The sequence below is a fragment of the Colobus angolensis genome, unplaced genomic scaffold, assembly GCF_000951035.1.
Source record: "Colobus angolensis palliatus isolate OR3802 unplaced genomic scaffold, Cang.pa_1.0 Scaffold60, whole genome shotgun sequence".
NCBI classification, from domain to species: Eukaryota; Metazoa; Chordata; class Mammalia; order Primates; family Cercopithecidae; genus Colobus; species Colobus angolensis.
In genome coordinates, this window is record NW_012119599.1 from 3,954,954 (window position 1) to 3,968,673 (window position 13,720).

At 50.6% G+C, this 13,720-nt stretch overlaps 1 protein-coding gene across 1 annotated transcript in view; it reads left to right on the forward strand.

Annotated features, from left to right (window-relative positions):
- Window positions 1-898: 898 nt before the first annotated feature.
- SMG9 (SMG9 nonsense mediated mRNA decay factor) overlaps window positions 899-13,720 on the forward strand; it is a 25,316-nt gene continuing 12,494 nt past the window's right edge. Inside the window, exons 1-6 of the mRNA XM_011963099.1 lie at window positions 899-1,276; window positions 5,137-5,292; window positions 7,851-7,925; window positions 8,005-8,269; window positions 8,363-8,460; window positions 11,264-11,376. Coding sequence (XP_011818489.1) covers window positions 5,143-5,292; window positions 7,851-7,925; window positions 8,005-8,269; window positions 8,363-8,460; window positions 11,264-11,376 — 701 coding nt within the window. The 5' untranslated portion in view covers window positions 899-1,276; window positions 5,137-5,142. The remainder of the gene's footprint in view (window positions 1,277-5,136; window positions 5,293-7,850; window positions 7,926-8,004; window positions 8,270-8,362; window positions 8,461-11,263; window positions 11,377-13,720) is intronic.

The following is a 13,720-nucleotide window of genomic DNA, read 5'->3' on the forward strand; positions in this document are numbered from 1 at the left end:
GCCAGGCATGGTGGCAGGCGCCTGTAATCCCAGCTACTTGGGAGGCTGAGGCAGGAGAATCGCTTGAATTTCGGGAGGTGGAGGTTGCAGTGATCCGAGATCGTGCCACTGCACTCCAGCCTGGGCGACAGGGTGAGACTCCGTCTCTAAATAAACAAATAAAATAAAAATAAAGAAATTCAAATAAGAAGCTAGAACTTTCCCATTCACGCAGTCTGCCCACTAGAGAACCGCCGACCCTTTCGACTGCGCATGCGCTCCCAGGCCGCGCCCCTCGCCCAATGCTCCTCTTCGGCGCGCGCAAGACTCCGCCCACGGGTGTTTAAATTTTCGAACGTGGAGCAGAGTCTATCCTCCAACGCAGCCTTCGAGGGTTTTAAACATGGTTCTCTCTCAGACCATTCTGCATCTCCCAGGCCTTAAGGATAAAACTGACACAGGAGACCCTTCAGGGTCTGATCTGCCTACTCTGCTGCCTCACCTCCCACCCTGGAGTACCCTGAATCCAAGCGAGTATGGACCTCTCCCCCGGGGTCTTCGCCGCCTTTGCTTAGCTGTCCCCTGGAGTGCCCTCGCCTGTCTGTCCTTCAAGGTCCAACCGGACCCGCGCCCTTTCCTAAGTGATTTGACGCCCTGGCAGTCTCTCCAGAGGCTGGGGTGTCTTCCAGGACGCACGCCAAGTCTGATTCATTCATGTGTTCTTGGCACTGAGCCCAGAACAGTGAAATTCCTCCCTGTCGCCCCACCCCACCGCATCCCGCCAACATCACTGAAGAGGCACAACTCGAACCCCAGGTTCCCCTCCCGCTCCTCGGCGTATCCCTTTCCCTACTCATCTCCCCACCCTCAAGCCCCAATCGCGCGCACGCGCATTGAGTCAGAGCCGCGGCGTCCTCCCGCCTCCCCCTCCGGAACCCGCATGCGTGCTGAAGTCGACCGCCTCCGTCCACGCATGCTCCGTCCGGCGCGCGCTTTCGGTTCTCGCGCTGCCAGCCCTCAGCGCATGCGCAGGACCATCAGCCTGAGGGACCTGATCTCAGTTTGGCCCCGCATTACTTTCTCCTCCTCTTCCTCCTTCGGGCCAGCTTTCCTTAGGGGCCCGGGCGCCGAGGCCAGTTTCGGAGTGGGGGGTGCCCACTTTCTCTCTTTCGCACGTTCCTGGCCCCCAGACGCCATTTACAGGCGGGTGGCTGGGGTCAGCCTCGCCGCCCCCACCCGACTCCCGTCACGGGAGGACCGACACCGCGCCCCGAGAACCAATCAGCAGCCGCCTTAGGTAAGAGGGCCGCGAGTCCGCGCGAGGCTCGCGCACCGGCAGGCCCCGCCCTCGCCTTGGCTATTAAAAGGTCGCTGGGCTGTCCGGCAGGGGTGCGGCACTGAGTAGGGGTCCGGGGCTCGTCATTTCGATACTGGGTTGGCAGGAATGGGGGCAGGGGACGGAAATAACGTGTAAATAAGAAACTAATGCTCTGCGAGATCCAAGTAGAGCCTGCAAACTGCCCGTCAAGTACTGGGGAGGCCGCCCCAATAACGCGTAACGAGAAACTTGAGTTGGGTTCCCTGAGGGAAGCTTTGTAAATCAATGCCTAAATCCAGGGAGGCCCCCCTCTAGAACCGCGTAGAGAGAAGTTTAAATCCTCGGGAGTCCTTAGGAAAATGTGCAAATCGACTACAGTTCTGGGGTGGGGAGTGTCCCACGAAGTGGGCTTACATACTCAGGAATCGGGAGAGTCTCCCCAAATATTTGCGAATAGTCACTGAGGTTCTGGGAGATTCCCGAAGGGAGTGTGTGAAGCGATGCCTAAGCACTGAGGAGACACTCACCAAAAATATGTAAATTCGATTGTTAGTTTTCGGGAAGTCACCCTAGAAGTCCATCAGTAGACACTTAAATAGACCGGCTTTCCTAAGTTTGGGGGGAATCCCCCAAAGGAGCCCGGAAACAGCATTGGAAGTCCCCAGCTTGCATGTGGGGTGGGCCTTTTTTTTTTTTTTTTTTGAGACAGAGTCTCGCTCTGTCGCCCAGGCTGGAGTGCAATGGCACGATCTCGGCTCACTGTAACCTCCACACCTGGCTTAGGTGGGCTCTTAAGTTCCAAGGAACTCCCCACATTCAGATACCGTGGAAGCTCCCAGAATAAAGGGCACAGGGAGGCCAGGCACTGTGGCTCACGCGGGGAATCCCATCCCTTTGGGAGGCGGAGGCCGGCGAATCACTTAAGGCCAGGAGTTCGAGACCAGCCTGGCCAACATGACGAAACTCCGTCTCTACTGAAAATGCAAAACTTAGCCGGGCCTGGTGGTACGCGCCTGTAATCCCAGCTACTTGGGAGGCTGAGGCAGGAGAATTGCCTGAACCCGGGAGGCAGAGGCTGCAGTGAGCTGAGATCGCGCTGCTGCACTCCAGCCTGGGCAAAAGAGCAAGACTCTGTCTCAAAAAAAAAAAAAAAAAAAGACAAGCACACACATGGGAGCGCTTACTTTGCACAGGAAAGGGCATCCTCATAGGCAGGTAAACAGAAATTTTAGGGCTGGACGGAATCCCAGTTGAGACATGAAGACAGGTACTTAAGCACTGGGTAGATTTCGGAATAATGTGTAAAGACACTTAATTGCAAGGGAGGGAGGAGTCTCAGATTCTGGGGAGAATCTCCATCCGAGACTGTAAGCAGTTATTTCAGTATTGAATGAGTCATTTTCCCTGAGCATCTGTAAACAGGCCCTTGTCCTCCTCTGTCTAGGAAAGCAGTCTTCAACCTGGCTTGTGGCTGGGGGAGAGGTCATGTAGCACACAGTAAGAGAGGAGCTAGACAAGCCACTTGTCTGGCTAGCAAAATTATGACTCTCTCTTGTAAACAGACCCTTCAGTTCTGGAGAGTCTCAGAGGGACCTGTTTATGTCGTTATGAGGTTGGGCTGGGGAGGATTCATGGAGGGATTTAACAGATACTTCCAAGCTAAGCAAGGGTCAGCAAACTTTTTTTTTTGAGACAGGGTTCTGCTTTTTTTTTTTTCTGAGACAGGGTCTTGCTTTGTTTCCCAGGCTAGAGTGCAGTGGTGCAGCATGATCATGGCAGCCTTGACCTCCCAGGCTCGAGCAATCCCACCACCTCAGCTTCCTAGGTAGCCAGGACTACAGGTGCATGCCACCATGCCCAGCTATTTTTTTCTTTTTAAAATGTTTTATAGAGACAGGATTTTGCTATGTTGCCCAAGCTGGTCTCGAACTCCTGGGCTCAAGCAGTCCTCCTGTCTTGGCCTCCCAAAGGTGTGAACCACCATACTCGGCCATTCAGTAAAACTTTCTGTTAAGGCCAGAGAGTAATTATTTTAGGCCCTGCAGACCGTATTGTCTGTCTCAACTACTCAGCTTTGCCATTGCATCAAGAAGGCAGCCATAGACAATTTGTAAATTGATGGATGTGGCCATGTTCCAATAAAACTTTCTATTTACAAAAACAGAAGGCAGACCAGATTGGGCCCCTAGGCCACACACTTTGTCAGCCTGACCTCTGAGCTTCAGCAGATAGCCCCATTGAGTTCTACAAACAGTTAAGTAGCAAAGGCTACCCTAGAATGATGTGTGAACAGCTGGAAAACTCTCTAAGGACCTGTAAACAGATACTAAAATGGTGGAGAGTGGGTTGCGTAGATAGCCAGACATTATATAACATGTCAAATAGAGTAAACACGGGGGATACCTTGAAATGAAATTCATTGGGAGGGAAGGCAGACCGTCAGGAACGGAAGACAGACAGACACTGAAATGTAGTGGGATACCAGGTGAAAACAGGCCCTTGAGTGCTGGAGCCCCACCATGACATACACTAGTAATGGATAATCAAGAGTAGCTGTTGGACTGAGGATCACATTGCTGGTTTGTAAGCAAATGCCTTGCTGCATTTTGTTAAGGAGAATATCCTATTTTTACGTGAACTTGCCCCTATGAGTTTATTTATGTTGGAACATTTTAATAGTCAGGAATAGTTTTGGCTGCAAGTAAGAGATAGGTGTGTATTTGTTTTTCACTGCCTCTTGAAGTAGGCAATTCAGGGTTAACGTGGAACCCCCCAACCTTGTGTCTTGTTTTATTGTACCTTCCATTAAGTTGCCTTACAGCCCAGGATAGCTGCTTGAGCTCCAACCTCCACACCCACATTCCTGTCAGTGGGAGGAAGGGGCAAAAGGCATGTGCCAGAGTCTGTGAAGGGAAGTTTCTGGAAGCTGCCCAGCCACACTTCTAGTGTCATACCATAGCCAGAAAGTACTTACTCACATGGCCACACCTAACTGCAAACAAGGATGAGAAGTTTGTTGTGGATAGCCATGTACCTAGCTCAGAACTGAGGGTTTTACTTTTTTGGAAGAAGTCGGGAGTAGATGTTGGGAGCCAGCTTGCAATTGCTACCACAGGCCCAGAGCTCTGTTGAAAGGAAGGGCCTTGGCCGGACGCGGTGGTTCACACCTGTAATTCCAGCCCTTTGGGAGGCTGAGGTGGGTGGATTGCCTGAGGTCAGGAGTTCGAGACCAGCCTGGCCAACATGGTGAAACACCATCTCTACTAAAAATACAAAAAAAATTAGTCGGGTGTGGTGGCGGGCACCTGTAATCCCAGCTACTCAGGAGACTGAGGCAGGAGAATTGCTTGAATCTGTGAGGCGGAGGCTCAGTGAGCCGAGACCGCACCATTGCACACCAGCCTGGGCGACAAGAGCAAAACTCCATCTCAAAAAAAAAGAAGAAGAAAGGAAGAGCCTTGGTTGGGCACCGTGGCTCATGTCTGTAATCCCAGCACTTTGGGAGACCAAGGTAGGTGGATCACCTGAGGTCAGGAGTTCGAGACCAGCCTGGCCAACATGGTGAAACACCATCTCTACTAAAAATATAAAAATTAGCCGGGCATGGTGGTGGGTTCCTGTAATTCCAGCTACTTGGGGAGGCTGAGACAGAAGAATCACTTGAACCCGGGAGGCAGAGGTTGCAGTGAGCCAAGATCAGGCCACTGTACTCTAGCCTGAGCGACAGAGAGACTTCATCTCCAAAGAAAAGGAAGGAAGGGACTTCGTATAGTCTAGAATATACCAAGTAGAGTAGGAAGAGACTCTTTCATCCTGAAATCCCCTCATTCCCTCCATAGGTGACCATGTCTGAGTCTGGACACAGTCAGCCTGGACTCTATGGGATAGAGCGGCGGCGACGGTGGAAGGAGCCTGGCTCTGGTGGCCCCCAGAATCTCTCTGGGCCTGGTGGTCGGGAGAGGGACTACATTGCACCATGGGAAAGAGAGAGACGGGTGAGTGTCCGGACCCAGGAGCAGCATTCGTGTATCTGTTTGGCTCCACAAATGATTATTGAGCACCTGCCATGTGCCAGGCACTAATCCAGATGCCCGGGATATATCTGTAAAGAAAACCTACTGCCCTCATGGATAAAGAAGGTGGACAGTGATAAAGGAGACTGTTTTAGGTAACATGGTCAGAAAAGGTCTCTCTGAAGAGGTGACTTTTTAGCAGAGGCTTTCAGGAGAGGAGGGAATAAGCCATGCCAACATCTGAGATAAAGAGCATTCTAGACAGAACAGCAAGCGCAAAGGCCCTGAGGTGGCCCATATCTGGCGTGTTCAAGGAGTAGCCAGAGGAGGCCAGGATGGCTGCAATGGGTGAAGGAGGAGGGAGAGAGGAGATGAAGTCAGTTAACTGGGGCCAGATCATGTTGGACTTGGTAGGCCTTGGAAAGAACTTTGTATTTCACTGAGTGAAATTGGCATTGGAGAGTTTGAGCCGAGAGGTTTCATAGCTCATGTTTTAAAGAGTCATGTCATAACAACAACAACTGTTTCTGTTTCTTTTTACTGAGCAGCCTACACTGGGCTTGCAGTGTACAAAGTTCTTCACATCCTTTGGGTCTTCCTGAACCCTTACAGCTACCCCATGAAGTAGATTCTGTGATAGATCTGATTTTCACTAATGAGGAAAATGAGCCCCAGAGGTGAAGGGACTTTGCCAAAATCAGAGTCAATAAACTTTGGGTCCAGGACTCAGATCCAGGTCCAGCTTAGTCTCACGTATAGCATCACTCTGCCTGCTGTAGAGAGTGCCCTGGGCTGGGAATCAGGAGGGATCGGCTTGTGCCCAGGCCCTGCCTCACTCCCATCTGTGCTTAGGTGACTCACTGCCTGAACCTGCCCCCTGGGCTTTTTTCTCTAGGGCCCTGTCCACCTCAGACATGTCTGGTAGGGTGGAAGTAGGTAACAGTTGAGGCCAGCTTCTGAGCTATCAAACTGTACAAACATGAAGAATAGTTTATTCACAGTGAGCTGGGCTCTTACTTGCTCCTTCTCTTGGGCCACAGCATAAATGAGAACGCGTAGTCTCTCTTCCTTCCACATAATGCCCTCCTGGGGAATGTTACCCCACCACACCTTCAGGTTTAATTCCTGAACAAGCAACTCCTAAATCTCATCTTTGTCTCTAAATGTGCTTCTGAGCCCTGGCAGCCTCCTGTCACACCCATGGGCTTCTCATCCTCTGTGTCCCCTGCTGACCTCAGCATCTTTCTGCCATTTTTCCTCTTCCCATTTTTTCTCCCATATCAGTGACAGCCCATTGGGCCTCATCCTGAATGCCTCCCTCACCTCTCCCCTGCTTCCTCTGTGCTAGTCAGGCACCAGTGCTTTACATTCTGCCACGTGGGTATATCTGTGTGTCTTCTCTCCGCCCTCGCAGTGCTCATCCCAGGCACAGATTGAATATCTGAAGTGCTCCAAAATTCAAAACGTTTTGAGCACCAACATGACATTTAAGGGAAATGTTTATTGGAGCCTTGCAGCAGATGGATTTGGGGTGCTCAACCAGTAAATATGCAAATATTCCAAAGTTCAAAAAATCCCAAATCCAGAGCACTTATGGTCCCAGGCATCTCAGATAAGGGATACTCAGCCTGTATCATCTCCCCCTTCCTAGCCTCCTGGAAGTCCACAGCCTCTCCTCCTGTAGTTTTTCCCTTGAAATTTCTTTTCGAAGCACTTTCACATCATCTTTTTGTTTGTTCTTCACCGTAAGCCAGTGAAGTGAGCAGGATTTAAGTAAGTGTCCTCAGTATGTTGGTGAAGAAACAGAAGCAGTGAGGGGTCAAGACTCTCCTGAGGTTCCTCAAGGAACCAGAGAAAGAACGGGACTGAGACTCAGATTTCTCCCGTCTTCAGCAGACTGAGGGTGAGTCGGGGAGGCACGAAGAGGTCAAGGCGTAGGATCAGCCTGCCAGCTTTGCTAGAGCAGCAGCGGGGCTGAGAGCAGAGGTGATCAGGATAGCAAGTGCCACCAGCAGCTCTCACATATGAGCACTTGCCATGTGTCAGGTGCCACACTAGGCACTTGAGGAGTTCTGTCTCCTTTCATTCTCATCATAATCCTGTGAGGAAGGAATTCCCGTACCCACTCACAGATGGGAAAATGAAGCATAAGTGAAGGTGGTGAGACTGGCTTCTTACTCAAGTTCACACAGCCAACACGAGGCAGGACCAGGTTTGCACCCAGACCTGTCTAGCTCCTAGTTCCTTTCCACCTGGGCTTGTTGCCTCACAGAGGCAGCTGAGCAGAATGCTTGAGGATTTGGTTCTGCAGCCACGCTGCCTGGGCTTTGTGACTTTGGGCAATCTGCTTAACCTTTCTGGGCTTCGTTTTCTTCATCTGTAAAGTGGGGGTAATAATAGTATCTATCTCACAGGGCTGTTGGTAGGATCAAGGTAGTTAATGTATTTCAGCATTTAGAATAGTTCATGGCACATAAAGATCTGAAATGTCCAGGAGAGCCAGTGAGCCATTCCTGAGTAACTGACCTGCCTCACCACAGGATGCCAGCGAAGAGACAAGCACTTCCGTCATGCAGAAAACCCCCATCATCCTCTCAAAACCTCCAGCAGAGCGGGTGAGCAGAGAAGGAGGGAGGAGGGGAGCCATTAGGGAAGGGATTGCCCCCATTGACGGAAACTTTTTTACCTCTGTAGTCAAAGCAGCCACCACCTCCAACAGCCCCTGCTGCCCCGCCTGCTCCAGCCCCTCTGGAGAAGCCCATCGTCCTCATGAAGCCACGGGAGGAGGGGAAGGGGCCTGTGGCCGTGACAGGTGCCTCTACCCCTGAGGGCACCGCCCCACCACCCCCTGCAGCCCCTGCGCCACCCAAGGGGGAGAAGGAGGGGCAGAGACCCACACAGCCTGTGTACCAGATCCAGAACCGGGGCATGGGGACTGCCGCCCCAGCAGCCATGGACCGTGAGTTGGGGCCGGGCAGGACCGGGTTGGGAACTGGCATCTCCTCACAGACCCTCACTGCATTCTCTGTCTCCTGCTTTCTCCAATCTCCAGCTGTGGTGGGCCAGGCCAAACTGCTGCCCCCAGAGCGCATGAAGCACAGCATCAAGTTGGTGGATGAGCAGATGAATTGGTGTGATAGTGCCATTGAGGTACCGACGGGCCCCTCCCTGCCTGAGCTTCCACACGTCCTGCATCCTCTGATCCTCCACCCCTTCCTCCACCTCTTGGTAGGCAACACCAGACTGGAGAGCTTTCAGGCAACTTACAGCAGTGAGATGGGGTAGAATCAGAACATTCTCATCTCACCAGAGCTGAATTTTTCAGCTAGCTCAGCTGTGCTTGCTAGTTGGTAAAATACCGAACTACTTTGGTACTGATTAGTAAAGAGGTACCGTCCCTACCACCCCAGGACCCCTGGGATCTCCTGTGCTATCCGCAGCAGGGGAGTCTCTTCGACCCTGCCCCAGTACCCTTCTTATTTGGTTGAAACCCTTGCTGTGGCTCATGCCTGTAATCCCAGCACTTTGGGAGGCCAAGGTAGGAGAATCGCCTGAGCCTAGGAGTTCAAGACCAGCCTGGGCAACATAGGAATACTCCATTTCTACCAAAAATATAAAAATTAGCCAGGCATGGTGGCAGGCATCCAGGCCACTCAGGAGGCTGAGGTAAGAGGATCACTTGAGTCCAGGAGGTCAAGGCTGCAGAGAGCTGTGATCATGAAATTGCACTTCAACCTTGACAACAAGAGTGAGACCCTGTGTCAAAAAAAAAAAGTGAATAAAAGAACAAGAAACCCATGCTGTCTCGGTGTTCACCATTTTGAATGCCCCCCCATCCATCCCAGCACCCCCTGCTCAAGTTCAGACCTCACATTCTTAGATCATCATACATACCTCCAGTCTCCCAGACTTTGTATCCCCTCTTCCACTTTTTCTCCCCTAGACCTGTCACACACCTGCTCAGATTCTCCCAGAGGTGTCACCTCTCCTACCCAGCAGCCTGGACTTACTAGCAGAGCCTCAAGTCCATTTATTGCCTTGCCCCTGCCACTTCTATGTCCACTCTGACATTGGAATTAACTGGGGAGCTTTCAGAAAACAAAGAGCCAAGCCCTACCCTTCAGCGCTATTAAGGAAAACTTTCTGGAGTGATGAAGATCATATATATTTGAACTATCCGTCCGGCATGGTAGCCACTATTTCCAGATGTGGCTTTAGAGCACTTGAAATGTAGCTAGTACAACCAAACAATTTTTAATGTTGTTTAATCTTATTTAAATAGCCATGTATGATCAATGCCTATTGGTTGAACAGGGCATCCCTAGATATTCAGCTTTATTTATTTTTTTTTTTTTGAGACGGAGTCTTGCTCTGTCGCCCAGGCTGGAGTGCAGTGGCTGGATCTCCGCTCACTGCAAGCTCCGCCTCCCAGGTTTATGCCATTCTCCTGCCTCAGCCTCCCGAGTAGCTGGGACTACAGGCGCCCACCACCTCGCCCGGCTAGTTTTTTTTTTTTGTATTTTTTAGTAGAGACGGGGTTTCACCATGTTAGCCAGGATGGTCTCGATCTCCTGACCTCGTGATCTGCCCGTCTCGGCCTCCCAAAGTGGATATTCAGCTTTAATGAGTTAAAGCACATTAAATTCTAATTGGGCCCAGGGTTTGCTCTATTTATTTAGGAGACGGTCTCACTCTGTTGCCTAGGCGGGAGTGCAGTGGCACCATCTCGGCTCACTGCAACCTCCACCTCCCAGGTTCTAGCAGTTCTCCAGCCTCAGCCTCCCAGGTAGCTGGGACCACAAGTGTGCGACACCACACACACATAGTTGTATTTTTTTTTTGTTTTTTTGAGACAGAATTTCACTTTTGTTGCCCAGGCTGCAGTGCAGTGATACGATCTCAGCTCACTGCATCCTGTGCCTCCCGGGTTCAACCAATTCTCCTGCCTCAGCCTCCCAAGTAGCTGGGATTACAGGCATGTACCACCACACCCAACTAATTTTGTATTTTTAGTAGAGATGGAGTTTCTCCATATTGGTCAGGCTGGTGTCGAACTCACAACCTCAGGTGATCCGCCTGCCTTGGCCTCCCAAAGTGCTGGGATTACAGGTGTGAGCCACTGCACCCAGCCAGTGTTTGTATTTTTGGTAGAGATGGGGTTTCACCATGTCGGCCAGGCTGGTCTTGAACTCCTGGCCTCAAGCAATCCTCCTGCCTTGGCCTCCTAAAGTGCTGGGATTATAGGCATAGGCCACCACACCTGGCCTGTAGGATTCGCTTTTGAAAAACAAAACAATTTTAAGGTAATTCTAAGGAGCAGCAGCCACAGTTCAGGAGGTAGCTTTTTCCTTGAGGAGTGTCTCTTACACCCCCTGGTGGTGAAAGTCAGCAGAGCTGGTGGCCCCGGGTTGGTCTCAGTAATTTCCAGAGGGGCTCTTAAATCCCACAGACAACAGCATATGAATGTAAAACAAAACAAAAAAACACACAGATGAGAGCCTGGGTGGCTCCTGTTTGCACACCACTCCCTTTCATGTGCTTTCCCAGGTTTCCCAGGAATCTGTGCCAGTAGCCCTCAGTCGCCAAGTCCTATCTTCTCCAACCTGCCCTCTGTTCCTGTGACTCACTTTCGCTTCTCCAAGATCAGATTTCCCTTTTTCCCGCTGTGTCCAGCCACGCTGACTTCCTTTTAGCTTCTTGACCATGCTAGGCTCTTTTCTACTTCAGAGTTCTCACAGACACTGTTCTTTGTGTCTAGAACATTTGACATAATGCTACCATGACACGGAACAGACTCCCTCTGCCTAGCTGAAGGGGTTGCGACCATAGGAGTTTCTCTTCCTATATGATAAGGCAGATGGGGGAGCCACAAGGGTCTCTGGAGTCCCCCCTCTGATTCCAGCTCCAGCAACTGACAGACTTGTCAGAGTCTTATTTCTGTATTTTCCCACAGTACCTGCTGGATCAGACTGATGTGTTGGTGGTTGGTGTCCTGGGGCTCCAAGGGACAGGCAAGTCCATGGTGATGTCGTTGTTGTCAGCCAACACTCCAGAGGAAGACCAGAGGTGAGGGGCTATCAGGTAGGGTGCAGGAGGGAGGTGGGCACCCACCGGGGGTAGGGGCAAGGTGGGCTCAGGTGTTGCAAGTGGTGTTACCAAAGGACTTTGGAAAGTTGCTTTTCTTCCCTAGGCCTCAGTGTCTTCATGAGATGAGGATGATAATGGGCTGGACTAAATCTGTGTAGCTCCAAGGCATCCAATCCTGTTCCTCCCTCCCGCCCTCCCTCCCTTCTTACCTGGCCCCAGAAAATGGTACAGGCCGTAGACAGGAAGTGGGATGATGTAGTTGTTAAAGTTTTGGATTTGGGCCCACCTCAGGCTCAGCCCTGCTCCATAACTGGTTAACCTTGGGCAGGTCACTTCATTTCCAGTATCCCCTGTCCAAGTAGATTTTTGGAGGATAAAGTAAGATCAAGAAGGCAAAAGTTAATGAATACCTGGCACACAGCAAGTACTCACAGGATGGTAGCTGATACGAGCTGAGAAATAGGGTGGGGAAAGAGATCTGGAGACAGAGAGTGATTTCTGTACCAGCCTCAGTCCTACTGCGTCACCGTGGCAAAATGGCTCTGCTTCTCTAGGCTGGGGAGGATCACACATGAGGATTCTCTGGCCGGAACAACATTCTTGAGTGAGGATGGAATGTGATTATGAAGATAAAGCATAAGGGCACAGGAGCAGGTACTGGGGAGGGGAGAGCTTAAGAACCAGGTCCCGAAACTGGGGGCAGAGAAGGAAAAGGAAAAAGATAGGAATTTGGGAATGGGGGAGACAAACATCTCATTAAGGAAGAATCAAAATGGGGAATGAGAATGGATGGTAGCCACTGGGGTGATAAAGAACAGAGACACATTGAAGTTACCTAAAAATACAGGGATCTGTTTTTTGTAAAGCAGGCGATACTACCCTGGCCTCCATGGATGAGCGTTGAGTCCATTAACCCCTTAACAGGATATGCAGAATTTCATTTATTTATTTTTGAGACATGGTCCTGTTCTTTCACCCAGGCTCAAGTGCAGTGGCATGATCATAGCTCACTGCATCCTCTACCTCCCAGGCTCAAGTGATCTTCCCACCTCAGCCTCCCAAGTAGCTGGGACTACAGAGGCATGCCACCACACCAGCTAGGTTTTAACTTTTTTGGTAGAGATGGCATCTTCCTGTGTTGCCCAGACTGGTCTCAAACTGTTGGACTCAAGCAATCCTCTCGCTTTGTCCTCTCAAAGTGCTGGGATTACAGGTGTGAGCCACCACCCCTAGCCATGTGCAGAATTTTACACACATTTGCAGTCAGGCTTTTCTTCTAGGGAAAAGGTCCCTAGTTTGGACCAGATCTCAGAGTGGGCTGATGGAGGTCTAGAAAAGGTGAAGACCACTGTTGCGTGAATACACATCCCATAGAGCTGGAGCTGTGAGTTTCCTCTGCCTCTCTCCTTGCTGTTTTCTGCTCACTCATGACTCAGTTTGGCTCCACTTTGGAACAGCTCGAGGTCTTAGATAACATTCTTTCCGTTTCAGCTTTTCACCCCAACTAGCAGATTTTCCCCATGGCGCCCAGTTCAGATTCCTGAGGTAGAGAGAATCCTGTCGCCCAGCTTGTCTTTTTGAGCCACGTCAGCCTGTGGTGTGGTAGACTTTAATATCAACTCTTTTCATCGGGTCTAGGTTTGGCCTCCTAATTCTCTCTCTCCCTTTTTTTTTTTTTTTGAAGACAGTCTTGCTCTGTCGCCCAGGGTGGAGCACAGTGGCACAATTTCGTCTTAACACAATCTCCATCTCCTGGGTTCAACCGATTCTTGTGCCTCAGCCTCCTGAGTAGCTGCGACTACCATGCCCGGCTAATTTTTATGTTCTTAATAGAGATGGGGTTTTGCCATGTTTACCAGGCTGGTCTCGAACTCCTGACAGGTGATCTGCCCACCTCGGCCTCCCAAAGTGCTGGGGTTACAGGTGTGAGCCACCGCGCCCGGCCAAGTCCTGATTCTCTTAGTCATCTGTTTCTTCCCTCCTTCACTCCCACCTCCTTAGGCCAAGCCATTAATATCTTACATGGAGGATGCCAAGAGTTTTCTATCTGGTCTGCGTGATTTAATTCAGTTTGACAAGTACTGTATTAATTGCTTACTCTGTGCCAGGCACTGTTCCAGGTGCTGGGGATACAACGGTATACAAAACTGGAAAAAATCTGCCCTCATGGGGCTTATGTTTTAAGAGGGGAGATAGTAAACAAAGTAAACACACTGTTTGGCACATTAGAATGTAACAAAATGGGAAAGGGGTTATAGGGAGGTGATGTTGGGCCTAGGTTACAGGTTTTAAAAATTATTACTATTTTTTTTTTTTTTTTTTT